Source organism: Odontesthes bonariensis, chromosome 7, assembly GCF_027942865.1.
Source record: "Odontesthes bonariensis isolate fOdoBon6 chromosome 7, fOdoBon6.hap1, whole genome shotgun sequence".
In the NCBI taxonomy this organism is placed as follows: Eukaryota; Metazoa; Chordata; class Actinopteri; order Atheriniformes; family Atherinopsidae; genus Odontesthes; species Odontesthes bonariensis.
Window position 1 is genome coordinate 30235233 of NC_134512.1, and position 13158 is coordinate 30248390.

At 39.8% G+C, this 13158-nt stretch overlaps 1 protein-coding gene across 3 annotated transcripts in view; it reads right to left on the bottom strand.

Moving 5' to 3' along the window:
• cep290 (centrosomal protein 290) overlaps positions 1 to 13158 on the bottom strand; it is a 54748-nt gene that overhangs the window by 27819 nt on the left and 13771 nt on the right. For all 3 annotated transcript variants that reach the window (XM_075470507.1, XM_075470506.1, XM_075470508.1), the window contains exons 16-27: positions 11532 to 11641; positions 8384 to 8459; positions 8023 to 8156; positions 6326 to 6484; positions 5148 to 5297; positions 4930 to 5045; positions 4716 to 4818; positions 4023 to 4253; positions 2342 to 2515; positions 1299 to 1410; positions 393 to 598; positions 5 to 156 (exon numbers count right to left, since the gene is read on the bottom strand). In XM_075470507.1, the coding sequence (XP_075326622.1) occupies positions 5 to 156; positions 393 to 598; positions 1299 to 1410; positions 2342 to 2515; positions 4023 to 4253; positions 4716 to 4818; positions 4930 to 5045; positions 5148 to 5297; positions 6326 to 6484; positions 8023 to 8156; positions 8384 to 8459; positions 11532 to 11641 (1723 nt within the window). The remainder of the gene's footprint in view (positions 1 to 4; positions 157 to 392; positions 599 to 1298; positions 1411 to 2341; positions 2516 to 4022; positions 4254 to 4715; positions 4819 to 4929; positions 5046 to 5147; positions 5298 to 6325; positions 6485 to 8022; positions 8157 to 8383; positions 8460 to 11531; positions 11642 to 13158) is intronic.

The following is a 13158-nucleotide window of genomic DNA, read 5'->3' on the forward strand; positions in this document are numbered from 1 at the left end:
GTACTTCGAAACCTCAATGCGGAGCTCAGCCTCTGCCTTCTCCAGCTCTGCAATCCTGGCTCTGTCAGCGTTGCTCGCAGCTTTGCTGATGCTGTCCGCCAGCTCGTCTCTTAGCTCCCGCTCAACCTTTTGGGCCTCTGCATTCATCTTGGTCAACTGAAGATAAACAAAATAATAACTTATTGATAAGAGTCATTAAAGAAACACTTGTCAGACAAAAATGTCTGACATGTCTCATTTCAGTTTTCAGCACTCTGGAATCACGCAGGCTCTGTAGAGTGTGAATACAAATAAATTAGATAAGTATTTGCCATCTGAACCAAATAACCTTAAGCTCTTCAAGCTGACAGAAAAAACTAAATAAAAAAAAACTGTTTTCCTTGGTCTCTTACTTCTGCAAATTTGGACTCCAGCTCGAAGTTGCGCTCCTCAACCTGTTTCAGGGAGTTCCTTGTGTGTTCATACATTTTGTGGGCATGCTCAGCTCTCTGCCTCTCATTCAGCTCCTTCATCTCTAAAGTAGTTATCCGTCTTGCAGCAGATAGCATCTCATTGTTGACTGTCGCCTTGTCTGCCTTTTCTATGCCAGTTTCTCCACCTGGGGGTAAAAAAAGAAAAAAGAAAAAAAGATGTTATGGTTGTCATCCATAAACTTGGATTCACTCAACTTGAACTGTGCTGTTGTACCAGTTTGAAAATGATTACAAGATCATCTAATCTGTTTCAGATGTGACTGATGTTCTGTGGAGCAGTGATTGCTCCTCTTGGGAGCGAGGCGCAGATTCTTTTTGTTGCAGTTTTTGCCAAAATTCATAAAGTTATGAAGACACTCAACATCCTCTTTGTTGGGGCAGGGCTGTCATGGCCATGTTAGCCACATCTCAAATGCAATGAGCAACCATAATGAAGCTAAATGTACTCAAGCTGTGTGATAAACATCTATTCTACAACAGCAGTGCATGCATGCAGAGCAGAACAATTGTCTACAATACAACAGATGTAAACACTGTAACTTCTAAGCCAGTGGGAAGCCTGGGCTGTTTACCCTGTGGCCTTTTGAGATCCCTGCAAATGTTCTGTTGGTAACAATGATGGCCTGGAAAAGCTGTTTGCAAGCTTTTCCTTAAACGGCCCTAAACCTATGTCTAAATATCATTTGGCATGAACTGACTGAAATGTTTTGTAATATAAACAGTATTAGTACTAATTTTCTTTTCATATACAAAATGAACAAAAGCACCACATGTTTCTTCAGAGATCACTATAAATAACCGCAAGGGGCACGATCCTGTACGTACCAACTGAGCTGGTGTTTTCCCACGCTTGCTCTAACGTAATCAGTTTCTCCTTTGTGATCTCAAGTTCTTTATTCAGGCCAGAGATTTGTTCTTGAAGAGACTCGTTTTCGCTCTGAGAGACAGGACAAAAACATAAAAAAAAAAAGACATATAAAAAAAAGACATGCAAACAAGTGGAACAAACTGCCAGTGGATATTAAACTTTCACCAAATGTAGACATTTTTAAAACATTTCTTTTCTCATGTGTCCATGCATGAAATCTGCACGATATCTTTGAACTCAACTTATCTTGACTATTGCTTGTTTTTAAATTCATTTAAATTATTTTATTTGTTTCTCTTTATATTCTTTTATGTATTTTAATTAGGGCTGGGACTTTAGCGCGTTAATTTCGATTAATTAACTACACACATATTAGCGCGTTAAAAAAAATAACGTATTTTAATCGCACACTATAATTTTTTTACATTTTTTTTTTAAATACAGACGGATGGAAGCGTCGACAAGAGCGTGGTTGTGTGCAAATTATGCAACAAGGAATTCGCGTATCACCGCAGCGTATCAAGCCTCAAATATCACCTCAACGCTAAACATGTAGCAGCTAGCGTGGAAGCTAACGGGGGCCCAACGCAGCTTAACATCCAAGATTCTATATACTGTGTTTTCATGCATGCTTCATTCAGATTTCAAATAGGGATATGTTCTGTGTTTGTTGAAATATTGTTGAAAATGTTAATTTTCTAAAGGATAAAGTATATGCGATTAAAATGCGATTAATTTCGATTAATTAATTTCAAAGCCTGTAGTTAACTCGATTAAAAATTTTAATCGAGTCACAGCCCTAATTTTAATGCTTCTTCCACTCCCTGCTGCAATGCTTTTATTTTATGTAAAACACTTTGAATTTGTTTGTACATGAAATGTGCTGTATAAATAAATTTGATTTGATTTGATAAAAAGAGGGAGTCAACAATTAAAAATAACACTAGTTATACGTACACATCGGAAGTGTAATGAAAATAGAATTAATGTGTTTTAAAACCTCCAAATGTTCAAGGTGGGTGGTCCTCTGTATGAGGCGGCTGTCCCGCTGCAGCATGTCTCGGTATCTGACTGTAAGCTCTGTGTATTGCTTATTAGCCCTCTCCAGGTCTGATGAGGGCACACTATCATCCAAGGCCTTCTGCAGTGCTGCCATCTTATATGCAGCCATTTCCTGAAGAAGAAACAAAAGACAAACACAATGTGGTGTGATAAGATAACTGGCTCAAAAGGCACCTTTTTGGTGTGTGTTTGCTCACTACATTAGCTAAAGTCTTGATGGTCACAATACCTCACGAAAAACCTGAGACTTAAGACTATGGATATATGGGAGCTTCATATTGGAAAGGATCGATGGACCAGAAGAAGTAAATCAAAATGGTAAAGGAAAGAGAAAAGGGTCCCTCGTGAACAGTTTTGCTCTCTCTGGCTGAAAAATCCACTTATTTACAAGCTGGTGCTGAAATCAGATCCCCTGCAGACTCCAATCATCATTATTACTACTACTAATAAAACTGAACAAAAAAAAACTTCATTTATTGTTCATTTTCTTGAGTTGTAAGCAGTGGGTTTTATTAGTCACTGTATTGATAATAATGATTTGCTATGATATGATATGTGATTATGTCAAACACATGGACTTTAAGAGGTTTGTCTCAGACAAATGTTGATGGCTACATCCAGCAGAGCGCCACAGAGCAAGGAAGGTCCTCACAACATTTATTTGTGAAGGCTTGGCCTTTGAATCCTTGGTCATAAATGTTTCTATGTAGTGCTGCTTCATACTAGATATTCCTTCACATCTATCAAGGTGAATATATAATAGAATTAACAGATTTTCTGCTCATAAACTATCAAAACCAAAAGGTTGAGAAATACTTTGGAATTCTAGAGTTTGAACTCCATGAAGATGAATATAATAGAAAGTCTAAGTGGGCTGTGTTCATCTGCAAGTCTGCGCCATGACTTTAGATGGAAACCAAAGAGGAGCAAACAACAACATCTGTGGGAACACAGTCGCAGCATTTATCAGGACCAAAAACAGCAATACAAAGAGGAGGCCGATGCACTGTAAAAAGATGTCGGGGAGATGATATTATAGGTGGCACCGTGAATACCTGCGAATAGCCGAAAATACTGGCTGAAAAGATGACACAAAGTCTCCAGAAGCTTTGCTGAAAAGAGCACGCTGCCAAAAAAAAAAGTCTCTGAAGAGGAATGTGTCTCCTCACTTGAATCAAACAGAATGCCTCCAGTACTTTGGAGAGAAAGCTCACGCAACACAACCCTCCAGGAGAGAGCAGGTGAAAAAATGTGTCTCTGATGAAGGGCAGAACAAGAAAAAAAATAAGAGAACTGCATCTCCCTTCTGAAAGGTGTATGGTTTGTTGCTCTGACCTCCTGCAGTGGTACACCTTCACTGAGAGTTTAATCTTATGTAAGAGCAAATACCCTCCTGTTTAAGTAAGACAGCGTCATCTTTATGACGCTAATACAAATGGAAATCATTGGACATTTAATTGATATTTCACAGGCTCATACTGACTTTACTGAGTGGAAATCCCTCATGGAAAAACAGCTGCAGCTTTTATCTAACGCACAACATTTGATAGAGCAGGATGATTCTACCAGAACGTATTACTTTTCAACCCGGAAAAACAGAGAAAATATTTTGTGGCTACCTTGTACCTCTGCAGGTAACCTATCCTCTGGATGACAGAAGCCTGCATGTGGCTGCTTTCGTCCTTCAGCTTGCTGTTTTCCTTGCGGAGGTGTTCCTCCTGCTCCAGCAGAGCGGTGTAGCGCCGCGTCAGTTTCTTCTCGTTAACCTTCAGGACTGTGAGCTTGCGAAATGCTTCGCTCAACTGTCTCCTGATTTCCTCTGGGTCTTTCTGGAGACTGTCCAGCAGGTCCTGATAGGCAAAATAGGTGAGTTCAAATCAAACCAAACCGCAACCGCCTTCGCAACATATGCATCTCGTTTTTGCTGACTGATTCACTTATTTTCTGTTCTCGTTAATTCAAACGTGGGGCTGGAGCCGTTACACATGTTGGAATCTGTGCCGTCCAAAATTCTCACTGGTTTTGCACGAAATATTGAGTCTGTTTCCATTATGTGTTTCACATTTAATGAGTAAGAAGGATGGGTGTTCGGGTGAGATTTGCCTGTGATCCATTTAGTACAATGCTGTGGGTCCTTAATGCTGAAACTTATCAAAAGCCACGTGTGTGTGTGTGTGTGTGTGTGTGTGTGTGTGTGTGTGTGTGTGTGTGTGTGTGTGTGGTGGAGAAAATGAGAGCCACCATAGGGTAACAACACTAAATAATGCAGTGCATCTTGCAGCCTTTAAATACCGTTTATTTATCAAACTTACTTTTAGTTGCTGGATTTTAACATCGTCCACCTGCTTTTGCTCCTCCAACTTGTTCTTCATCTCTGCGAACGTCTCTTTGTCCTTTTGCCAGGCTGCCTTCTCGCTAGAAAAGAGAACAAAAAAAAACAACAACAATACTTTTCTTATTATTTTTTTCTTTTTCACAGATTTTGTACTGGAAGATACACTGTAACTCACTTTCCTGTTAACCCACCTTAGATATTCTTTATAGAGGAGTCCCTGTTGGTGGCTGGTGACGGCAAACTTCTCTTTATATTCTTCCAGTGTTCCTACGAGCCTCTTGCTTTTTTCCTCCTTGTATTTGAGCTCCTAAATAACAGCCGTATTGTACAATCTTTTTTCTGCTAAGTTGACAAGCACTTGATTTACAGTTATTTCAGGCGGGGGTCTTCAGAGAACAGTGACACTGACCTGAAGCAGCCGAACAGCGTACTCATTCAGGGAACTGATGACCTCAGTGCTGCTGGGGCCCAGGCCCTCGGGGAGGGTCAGAGGTCGGGGGGTGACTCCACGGCTGCCTAACTTTCTGAGCAGTTCCAATTCACCTTCCAGCTGATTCACCTGACAGGAATAGGTGATAAAGAAATTCCAAACATAGCCTGTCGTCAAGCCTTTTGTAATACGAACTCGACAAACATTATCTGTACAAAAACACATTACTTTGTTTGCCTCAAAAGGACAATCAGTCACTCACGGAAAGAAGCCTTTTATGGTCAAGTCGGGTCACAAAATATGTGATTTTCACACTAGGCTCTGATGCATATGTATTTGTGGGAGTTTCCCTTTCAGAGCGAGAGTATTTAAAAGAACCAGCAATTCACTACCGTCTGCTTCATTTTTTACTGGCGTAAAACCCCCTCACGCCTTAAATTCTTGCTCTCGAGGTGACAGCTGATGCCAGAGGACACACAGTTGTTGTGCAACATCAAAGGGAGGAAAGAGTGTGTGATGAAGGAGATTCTTCGTTTGTGTAAATTTATTGGGAATGCCCAGAGGAAGACGTCATCAGAATACAAGGCCACATTTTTCCTAACTGAGCGAAGAAACTCGATGTAAAAATTTCCGCAGCTCTTCAAGTGTTGTTGTTTGCTTTACTTTAATGGACGCATCCTAACTTTGTGTCATCATACACATTTCAGCTGCCTTTTCTCTGAGTGCAGAGGAATGCAACGTTACCACCTGGCAGGTATATATTCACAGGTACCTTTCGGGGTGAATAGCTGGCTGTTGGGGAAGTTCAACAAGTTTTCCTTCATAGGGTTGTTTTGCAACATGAATGTGTGCCATCAAAGCCTGCACCACGAAAAAACAAAACAAAAAAATCTATCATCGAATGTAGGTAAATTGAACGCTGAAGTTGTGGGAGACTCGTGGAGGAGCTTTTTGATCAAGGTAGACCCGATTAAAAAAAAAAAAAAAAAAAAAACCTTGACAACTCGTGCAGCTTTGCTTTCTTTCCAAAAGTGGTGAGAGCAAAAAAGTTGAGAAAAAAACTACTAATAGAATCTGTATTTTAAAAGAAAACAATCACTTCTCGGTCATTACTCGTCTACCCGTGTGTCTTTCCATCCTGACACTTATGACAGTACCTTTTCTTTGGCTCTGACCAGCTGACTGAAGCTGCTGGTTGCTTCTTCACGAGCCAATTTCAGTTCCTGCCTCAGTTCTTCATTTCTCCCCACCAGCTGATGTATTTGAGACTTCAGATCAGACCCAGACTGCCCACCCATGTTAATGACATCTATAGCCTGTGACAAGAAGGAATGAGTAAAGATTAATGTGGTTAACACAAACATAAAAAACAATGGATGACAAATTGAAGATTTGGAATCAGTCTCAGAAACAGGACTGATGATTTAAAGTGTGACCTGCTTGTTTCGGTTTGCATGTGGGTGGGACCTGATACTTCTGAATGATTCCTTAAAGAGCCGCCTGTTGCTGAAAAGCCACAAAAGCTGCTTATCTGTCCCTGCTGTCTAATTCTATTGCATCATCGTATGCTGAGTAATGTATTCAAAAGGTTTGACCTTCCTACATCTTTTTTCGCAGCTTGTGGCTTTTGTTGTGTATGTGAGTTGCCAAGTGACAGAAACAACTAAGAGAGACGTCTGCTGTGTTCGGCACAGCAAATCACACAACTAGGTGGAAAAAAAGAGATCGTGCGAAACTTGTTGCTTCAATGGGAATTTAAACATAAAAACTTTAAATCATAGAGAACACAAACCTAATGCACTGCAAAGGGGTAGAAGACTTTTTGAAATCAGCCAAAACCGTTCATACCAATACTACAATCTAACCATTTTTGCTGCACCTCAGTCAGCCACCCTCACCTTTCCCTCTGGTTGTCAGCAACAAGCTGAGCTGCACTTGCTAACAACTTTTCTTCTTTCTTGTCGACTTCGAGGCTTTGCTTAAGGCGTGTTATATCACTATGGAGCTGTACTGTTTCAACCATGAAAAAGTCTGATCATTTTTTGGTCAACATTTGCCGTTACTTGCACAGCCTCGTAGGGGCTGAGGTGCTAATTTGTATTTAATATAGAATCTAATCTGATTTGACAGTCTTTAAATGAAAATCATTCTGACATTAACATGTGGCATGCAGATCAAACTGATCAATTAGCCCAATTGTAAAAATGTAAAATACCATATAATATATCATTCACTTATCTCCCAGCCTATTCAATATATAATGAGATCTGCTTAGGTTTGGACCTGAGCTGTCGATTTCAAAATCTGGTAAGGAATCAGGGAAAAAAAGCCAAAGAAATGAAAGTAAAGAAGTGATCCAGATATGTTCAGCGTCAGCATAACACAGACTGGCAAGATTACTTAAAATTTTATGGAAGTTAAGCACCAAGAAGAGTTGGTGGTTTCCCAGAGACGTTCCAAACTTGTCAGATCCTTGACGATAAATTCAAGTCTGACCAGCCAAAACCTCAAATGGTTAAAGGCCCATCAAGATGAAATACAGAAAAGGGAGATATATATGGAGATACAGAACAGGGACATGACTTGAATGTGAAAGTAAGTACAGAAGAGCACACCACTGAATAACAAAATGTTTAGTTGAAAGATTACAGTGAAAACACAAACAACTAAAAACAAACTGAATGTACGACCAAACTTTAACCATCTAATGTGATTTGACCATTTGGCTGGATGGAAACATTTTTCTTTATCAAAACTTCTCAGTAACCATGCCAAAGAAGAAGAACGACGACAACAACAACAACAAAAAAACATAGTGTGTCTCAATCGGCTTTAGTGCACGAGAAAAACTTACATTAGACGACTTTTTTAGACTAGTAATGGAGACGGCCTGATCGCATGCGGCAGCCTCGTGGTTGATCCTCATAGCCTGAAGGACGTCTTTCAGTGCAGACTCCAGATCTCTCTTCACCTTTGACAGTTCTTCCACTATGAGTTAACACACAGAAAGGGATGATAACAGGCAAACAATGAGCTCTGAGATATTAGAATCTCACATAAAGTCTAAGACATTAAAAAAAAAAAACATAACTATAAACCTATCAGTAAATACAGCCCAGCTGGTAACTGGTAACAAACAAAGAAATCAGTGGTTGATTGAAGTGACTGTAAAAATGTCCGAGCTGTCTTTCACTATGTGTGCAAATCATACTTACGTTTGACCTGAAACTCTGTCTTGTGAAGTTCCAGCTCCCTCTCTTTACTGCTCAATTGTTTTTCCAGGTACTCATTCTGCAGTGAAAAGTTCATGTCACGTGAAAGAGGTAGAAAAAAAAATTAAAAATTAAAAATGGACTGTTAACCCTAACGTCTGGCTTAGATAAACAAGATTCCGATCATGAAAAATAGTTATTTGTTCTCACTGATTTCCTGCCAGTTTGTTTAACTTGTTTGTTTTCTTCACTACTTGGTCCGTTTGTTTTTATGTGTGTGTGTGTGTGTGTGTGTGTGAGTGTGTGTGTAACCACTGACAGTATTAAATGCAGGACAAAGTACTTTCCCAGTTATCTAATGGAAGAGTTTCCTATCTTTCATAGGTAAATTCATGGTATCCAATTGGCATAAACAGGGAAACAACATCAGCTGATTCACTCCAAAAAAAAAAAGTATCACAGATCTGTACTCCAACCAGAGGGGGGAGAATTAATGAAATAATCATGAGGTGTTTCTACTCCTTTCTCCTTTTCGGCAGTGGTGATAGAAATGTTTTTGTAAAAAAAAACAACAAGTTTCAGTAACTATGTCCCCATACATAATCAGGTTTTTCATATATATCCTTAAAGAAAAAAAAACCCGAAGTATGTAAACCTCTGTGTGTGTCCCATGTGACCCTCTTGTGTAGCAATAACTTCAGTCCATTCCTCCGTACAAATGAGCCTCAACTTTGTGGTGTTGTCAGAATTCTCACTCTAACTGCTCACCTCAGGTCCTGCCACCACATTTGTCCTGAATTAAAGTCAAGACTTTGACTTGGCCATTCCAAAATTGTAATTGTAATCTAATTTTCTTTGACCTGCGACAGTGATTTGTTTGCTTGGTATCATCACTTTAAAGGAGAACTGCGGTATTTTCAACATTAAGCCTCTTTTCTGAGTCGTCTGCAATGTTTTAGAACCCCCCTCACCGCTTTTTTGAAGTTTACTGCTGTCTCTGGTATTTGCCTAATTTTGATTCATCTCAACCTGCTTCAGAATGGCAAGTCATGTGCATGTCCAAAAAGGTCCGTAAAAGTTGCTTCTGTCGTGTTTTATTTGACATTTTGTAAATCCCATTGAGTTCTATTGAAGACTGGATGTTCGTTGATTTTACTCCGTCACCGAAACCATCAAGTGGTGTGGAGTATAGCAAGTCAGATTCAACTGCTGAGCGGAAGTTTATCCACCGCTGTGAGGTGGCTAAGAAAATAGTGCGAGCATGAACGAGCTGCCAAATAAAACACGACAGAAGCAACTTTTCGCAACGAAATTTGATATGGATTCCCAGTGCACACCAGTAACCACTCCGGTGAGTTGATTATTTTGAAAACGGACGTTTATGGTGCTTTTACGGACCTTTTTGGACATGCACATGACTTGCCATTCTGAAGCAGGTTGAGAAGAATAAAAATTAGGCAAATACCGGACAGCAGTAAACATCAAAAAAGCGGTGAGGGGGGTTCTAAAACATTGAAGACGACTCAGAAAAGAGGCTTAGTGTTGAAAATACCGCAGTTGTCCTTTAACAGATGGATATTCCAACTTTTTTTTCTTCAAGTTCACCTATGCAACGCAGAAGCCATTGTTCCATCAATGACGGCTGTCCTGGCCCAGATGCAGTAACAGCCCCAAACATGATAGTGCCACCACCATGTTTAACAAGTGGGGTCATCTGTGCTGGAATTCAGAGTTTTCCTTTCTACTTAAGCCCTTTTTCCATCAACGACATGATTCGCTTTAATTTGATGAGCATCAAGAAGTTAGTGCGATACATGTGATGGAAAAACGGTTAAATCGCTAGAACGGCTGTTTTGTCGCATTAAATCAATTCGCTCGAAATAGGTGGTTCAGGGCTAAGTTGTATCGCTACAGAAGCGATGGAAAAGGTTAATGCGATTCAGACCAGCCACGCATGCGCAGATGGTATTGGTAAAGCGCGAGGATTCGAATGTTGTTGTTGAGCCGCTCAGCCGCCCCATTTCACCTATCCTGTCGGTATCAAAACAGCAGCAACAACTAGGCTATTATAAGCTGACATAGCAGCACTAGCAGCATGTTTAGTCCTATCCTACGGTCCATAACTCTAAATAAGTAACTAGCCTAATAAATAAAACAAAATCCGGTGGTGAAAAGGTACTTATAGCCTTGAAAGTTATAGCAACTGTTACTATTCCGGGAGGCTGACAATAACAGTGCGCTACCGAGCATTCTAATTCGCTACAATTCGCCACTTTTGTAATGGAAAATCATCTGGTCGAGTCAGAATAATGCGCATCAGCACGTTCTGGTGATGTCATTTTATTTCGCTAGAATCATCCTGTTTGATGGAAAACCAACCGAACGCATCTTATATCGCAACAAAGTAATGCGATATAACTTTTAGTTCGCTACAGAATCTGATGAAAAAAGGGCTTATGATAAAGCTTCTATTCTAAACTAGAAAAACATTGTTTTGTTCTATCTGTTAACATAACATGGTTCCAGCAGCCCTCTTGTTTGAGCATAATCATATTACAATGAATTGGACTAACTTATTGGACTGTGTTGAATTTATTTACTTACTCTTTAAACTGCCATAAGATGACTTTTAGACTTTTAGGGAATTGGCTCCATATAAACAAACTGAACTGAATTGAATCATATAAACTTCAAGCTTCGATCGGGCAACAATCTTATCCCTGGAGAGCAGCAGCTTTTTCCTCAAAGCCTTGTCATGCACGCTGGTGTTAAGTGTTTTCCTGAAAGAGGACCCATGAACCCTAACATCAGCCAGCTATTCTGGTTCCTTTGTGACTTGACAGTCTATGAGTCACAGTTTCTATCTGCGTATTGGAGTCAAAACTCCGTAGAAATGATTTCTAACCAGACTGTGTTTGTTTCTTTTTAAGGCTCTTTCCCACTTCCTTTTAAAATCATACTTTATCTCCTGGTATTTACTTTACTAGCTTTGAGTATGGATTGTGCAACCAAGTTGTTTCAAAGAGGGATTATTTGAACATAAATGCAGTGGAAACTAAAGCCTATCAGCTCTTAAAAGAACATAAAATTCTTGGTTCCACATAGTTTTTTTTCCTTCCTGAAGTTGAGATGAAAAAAGTGACATTATTACCTTGTGTCTGATCTCTTGGTCTGCGTAAACGCTGCTTTGTTTGAGAGGCACCTGTTCTTTCCTGCTTGGCCTTACATCTTCATCCAGCTGCAAGCTTGACTGTGGGATCCCTGCAGACACAGCACAAACGTTAAGTTGAGCCATATGGCATCTGAACACTTTGAAGAAAGAAACAAATCTGCCAAAGTCTTCAAATAAGCAATAAAACAAGATGATAATCACTCAACCCAAACGAGATACATTTGACTTGACGAGCTGTTTAGATATTTATGTTGTGTACAAATTAGTTTCAAGCAGCACTGTCCCTCACAGCTCAGGCATGATCACAAATAACTTTTTAAGTTACAAGTTTTGATGTCTATTGCAACTCAGCCAAATGGTTGTAGAATACTTTTAGAGACGCACCACCTCTGATTAACGTTTAAGTCTCGTGTCTGAAAACTATCCTCTCACTTTCCTGTTCATCAAAGTATACAAAATTCGACCTTGTGCCATGTTTTAATCCCTTTTAACAAGAACTGGGTCTGTGTTTCCATGTGGAAACTAGAACACTTGTCCCACAGTGACAACCAATCAATTATACACAGTACAAGTGGCAATATTTGCCTTATTATTGTCCAAACCATTTTAATGACCATCAAAAGATGTTCACTTTCATATGCTCTTTCCCGTCACCTACTAAACTGTTCAGTCTTCAAGTTTTCATCATAGGAGTCTTTCCCTCAATGAACAGGCAAACCAACCGCTCCATTCTCAAAGTTGTTCAAACAACTAAAGGTCTGATCAAGTGGATGGATCTGATGGATAAAATTGGCAGCTGATTCTGTGTTGGATTAAGTAACGGTGAGCTCCGCATTGCATTCTGGTGCCTCCGTTCTTATGTTCATGCATTTAGAAGACGCTTTTATCCAAAGCGACCTACAAATGAGAATACAACACTATCCTTTCCTGCTAACATCGAAGCTAACAATAAGCTACATAAAGGAAACCACTAGTCAGACTCTGTCAGAGGTGACAGTGTACCAATAGAGTGCAGGCATAGAGGGAAGTACAAAAAGAAAGTGCAGTAGAAGAAAGTGCAGTAGAGGGGGTACAGAAGTTCAGGGTTCTTCAATGTAGTCGATGAGCAACTGAGTTATTAAGATTCTGTTAACGATTCTGTTAACTGTTGTAGGATGCCTACATCCTACATCCTACAACAGGCTTTGAGGATCGGGTCATGCTCAGGTGGTCCCTTAAAGTCCGTCTAATGTAATGCTGATATACTGTACATCTTTGGCCCTGCTGTGCAGTATGTCTATTAATAATTTTACTCAAAAAAAAAAAAAAAAAAAAAAAAAAAGAGAAAGGAAAAAAAAAGACTACTGATATTCAGGCAGAGAAAGTCAGAAAATGAAGCAGGGCAGTCTTTTTCTGCAGAGGCGTGAACTATGTAAAGCCACACCAAAGCACTGAGTCGGATAAATGAAACATTATTCCTGATTGTTTCACAGCTGTTGAGTTCTGAGCACAAATACTCTCTGCACACCCATGTGGGAAAGCGTCTCATGACCACATTTTAGGTGACCAATGCTGAAATGCAGCTTATTTATGTGCTGTGTGGACCGAATCAAACATTAAAGGTTCG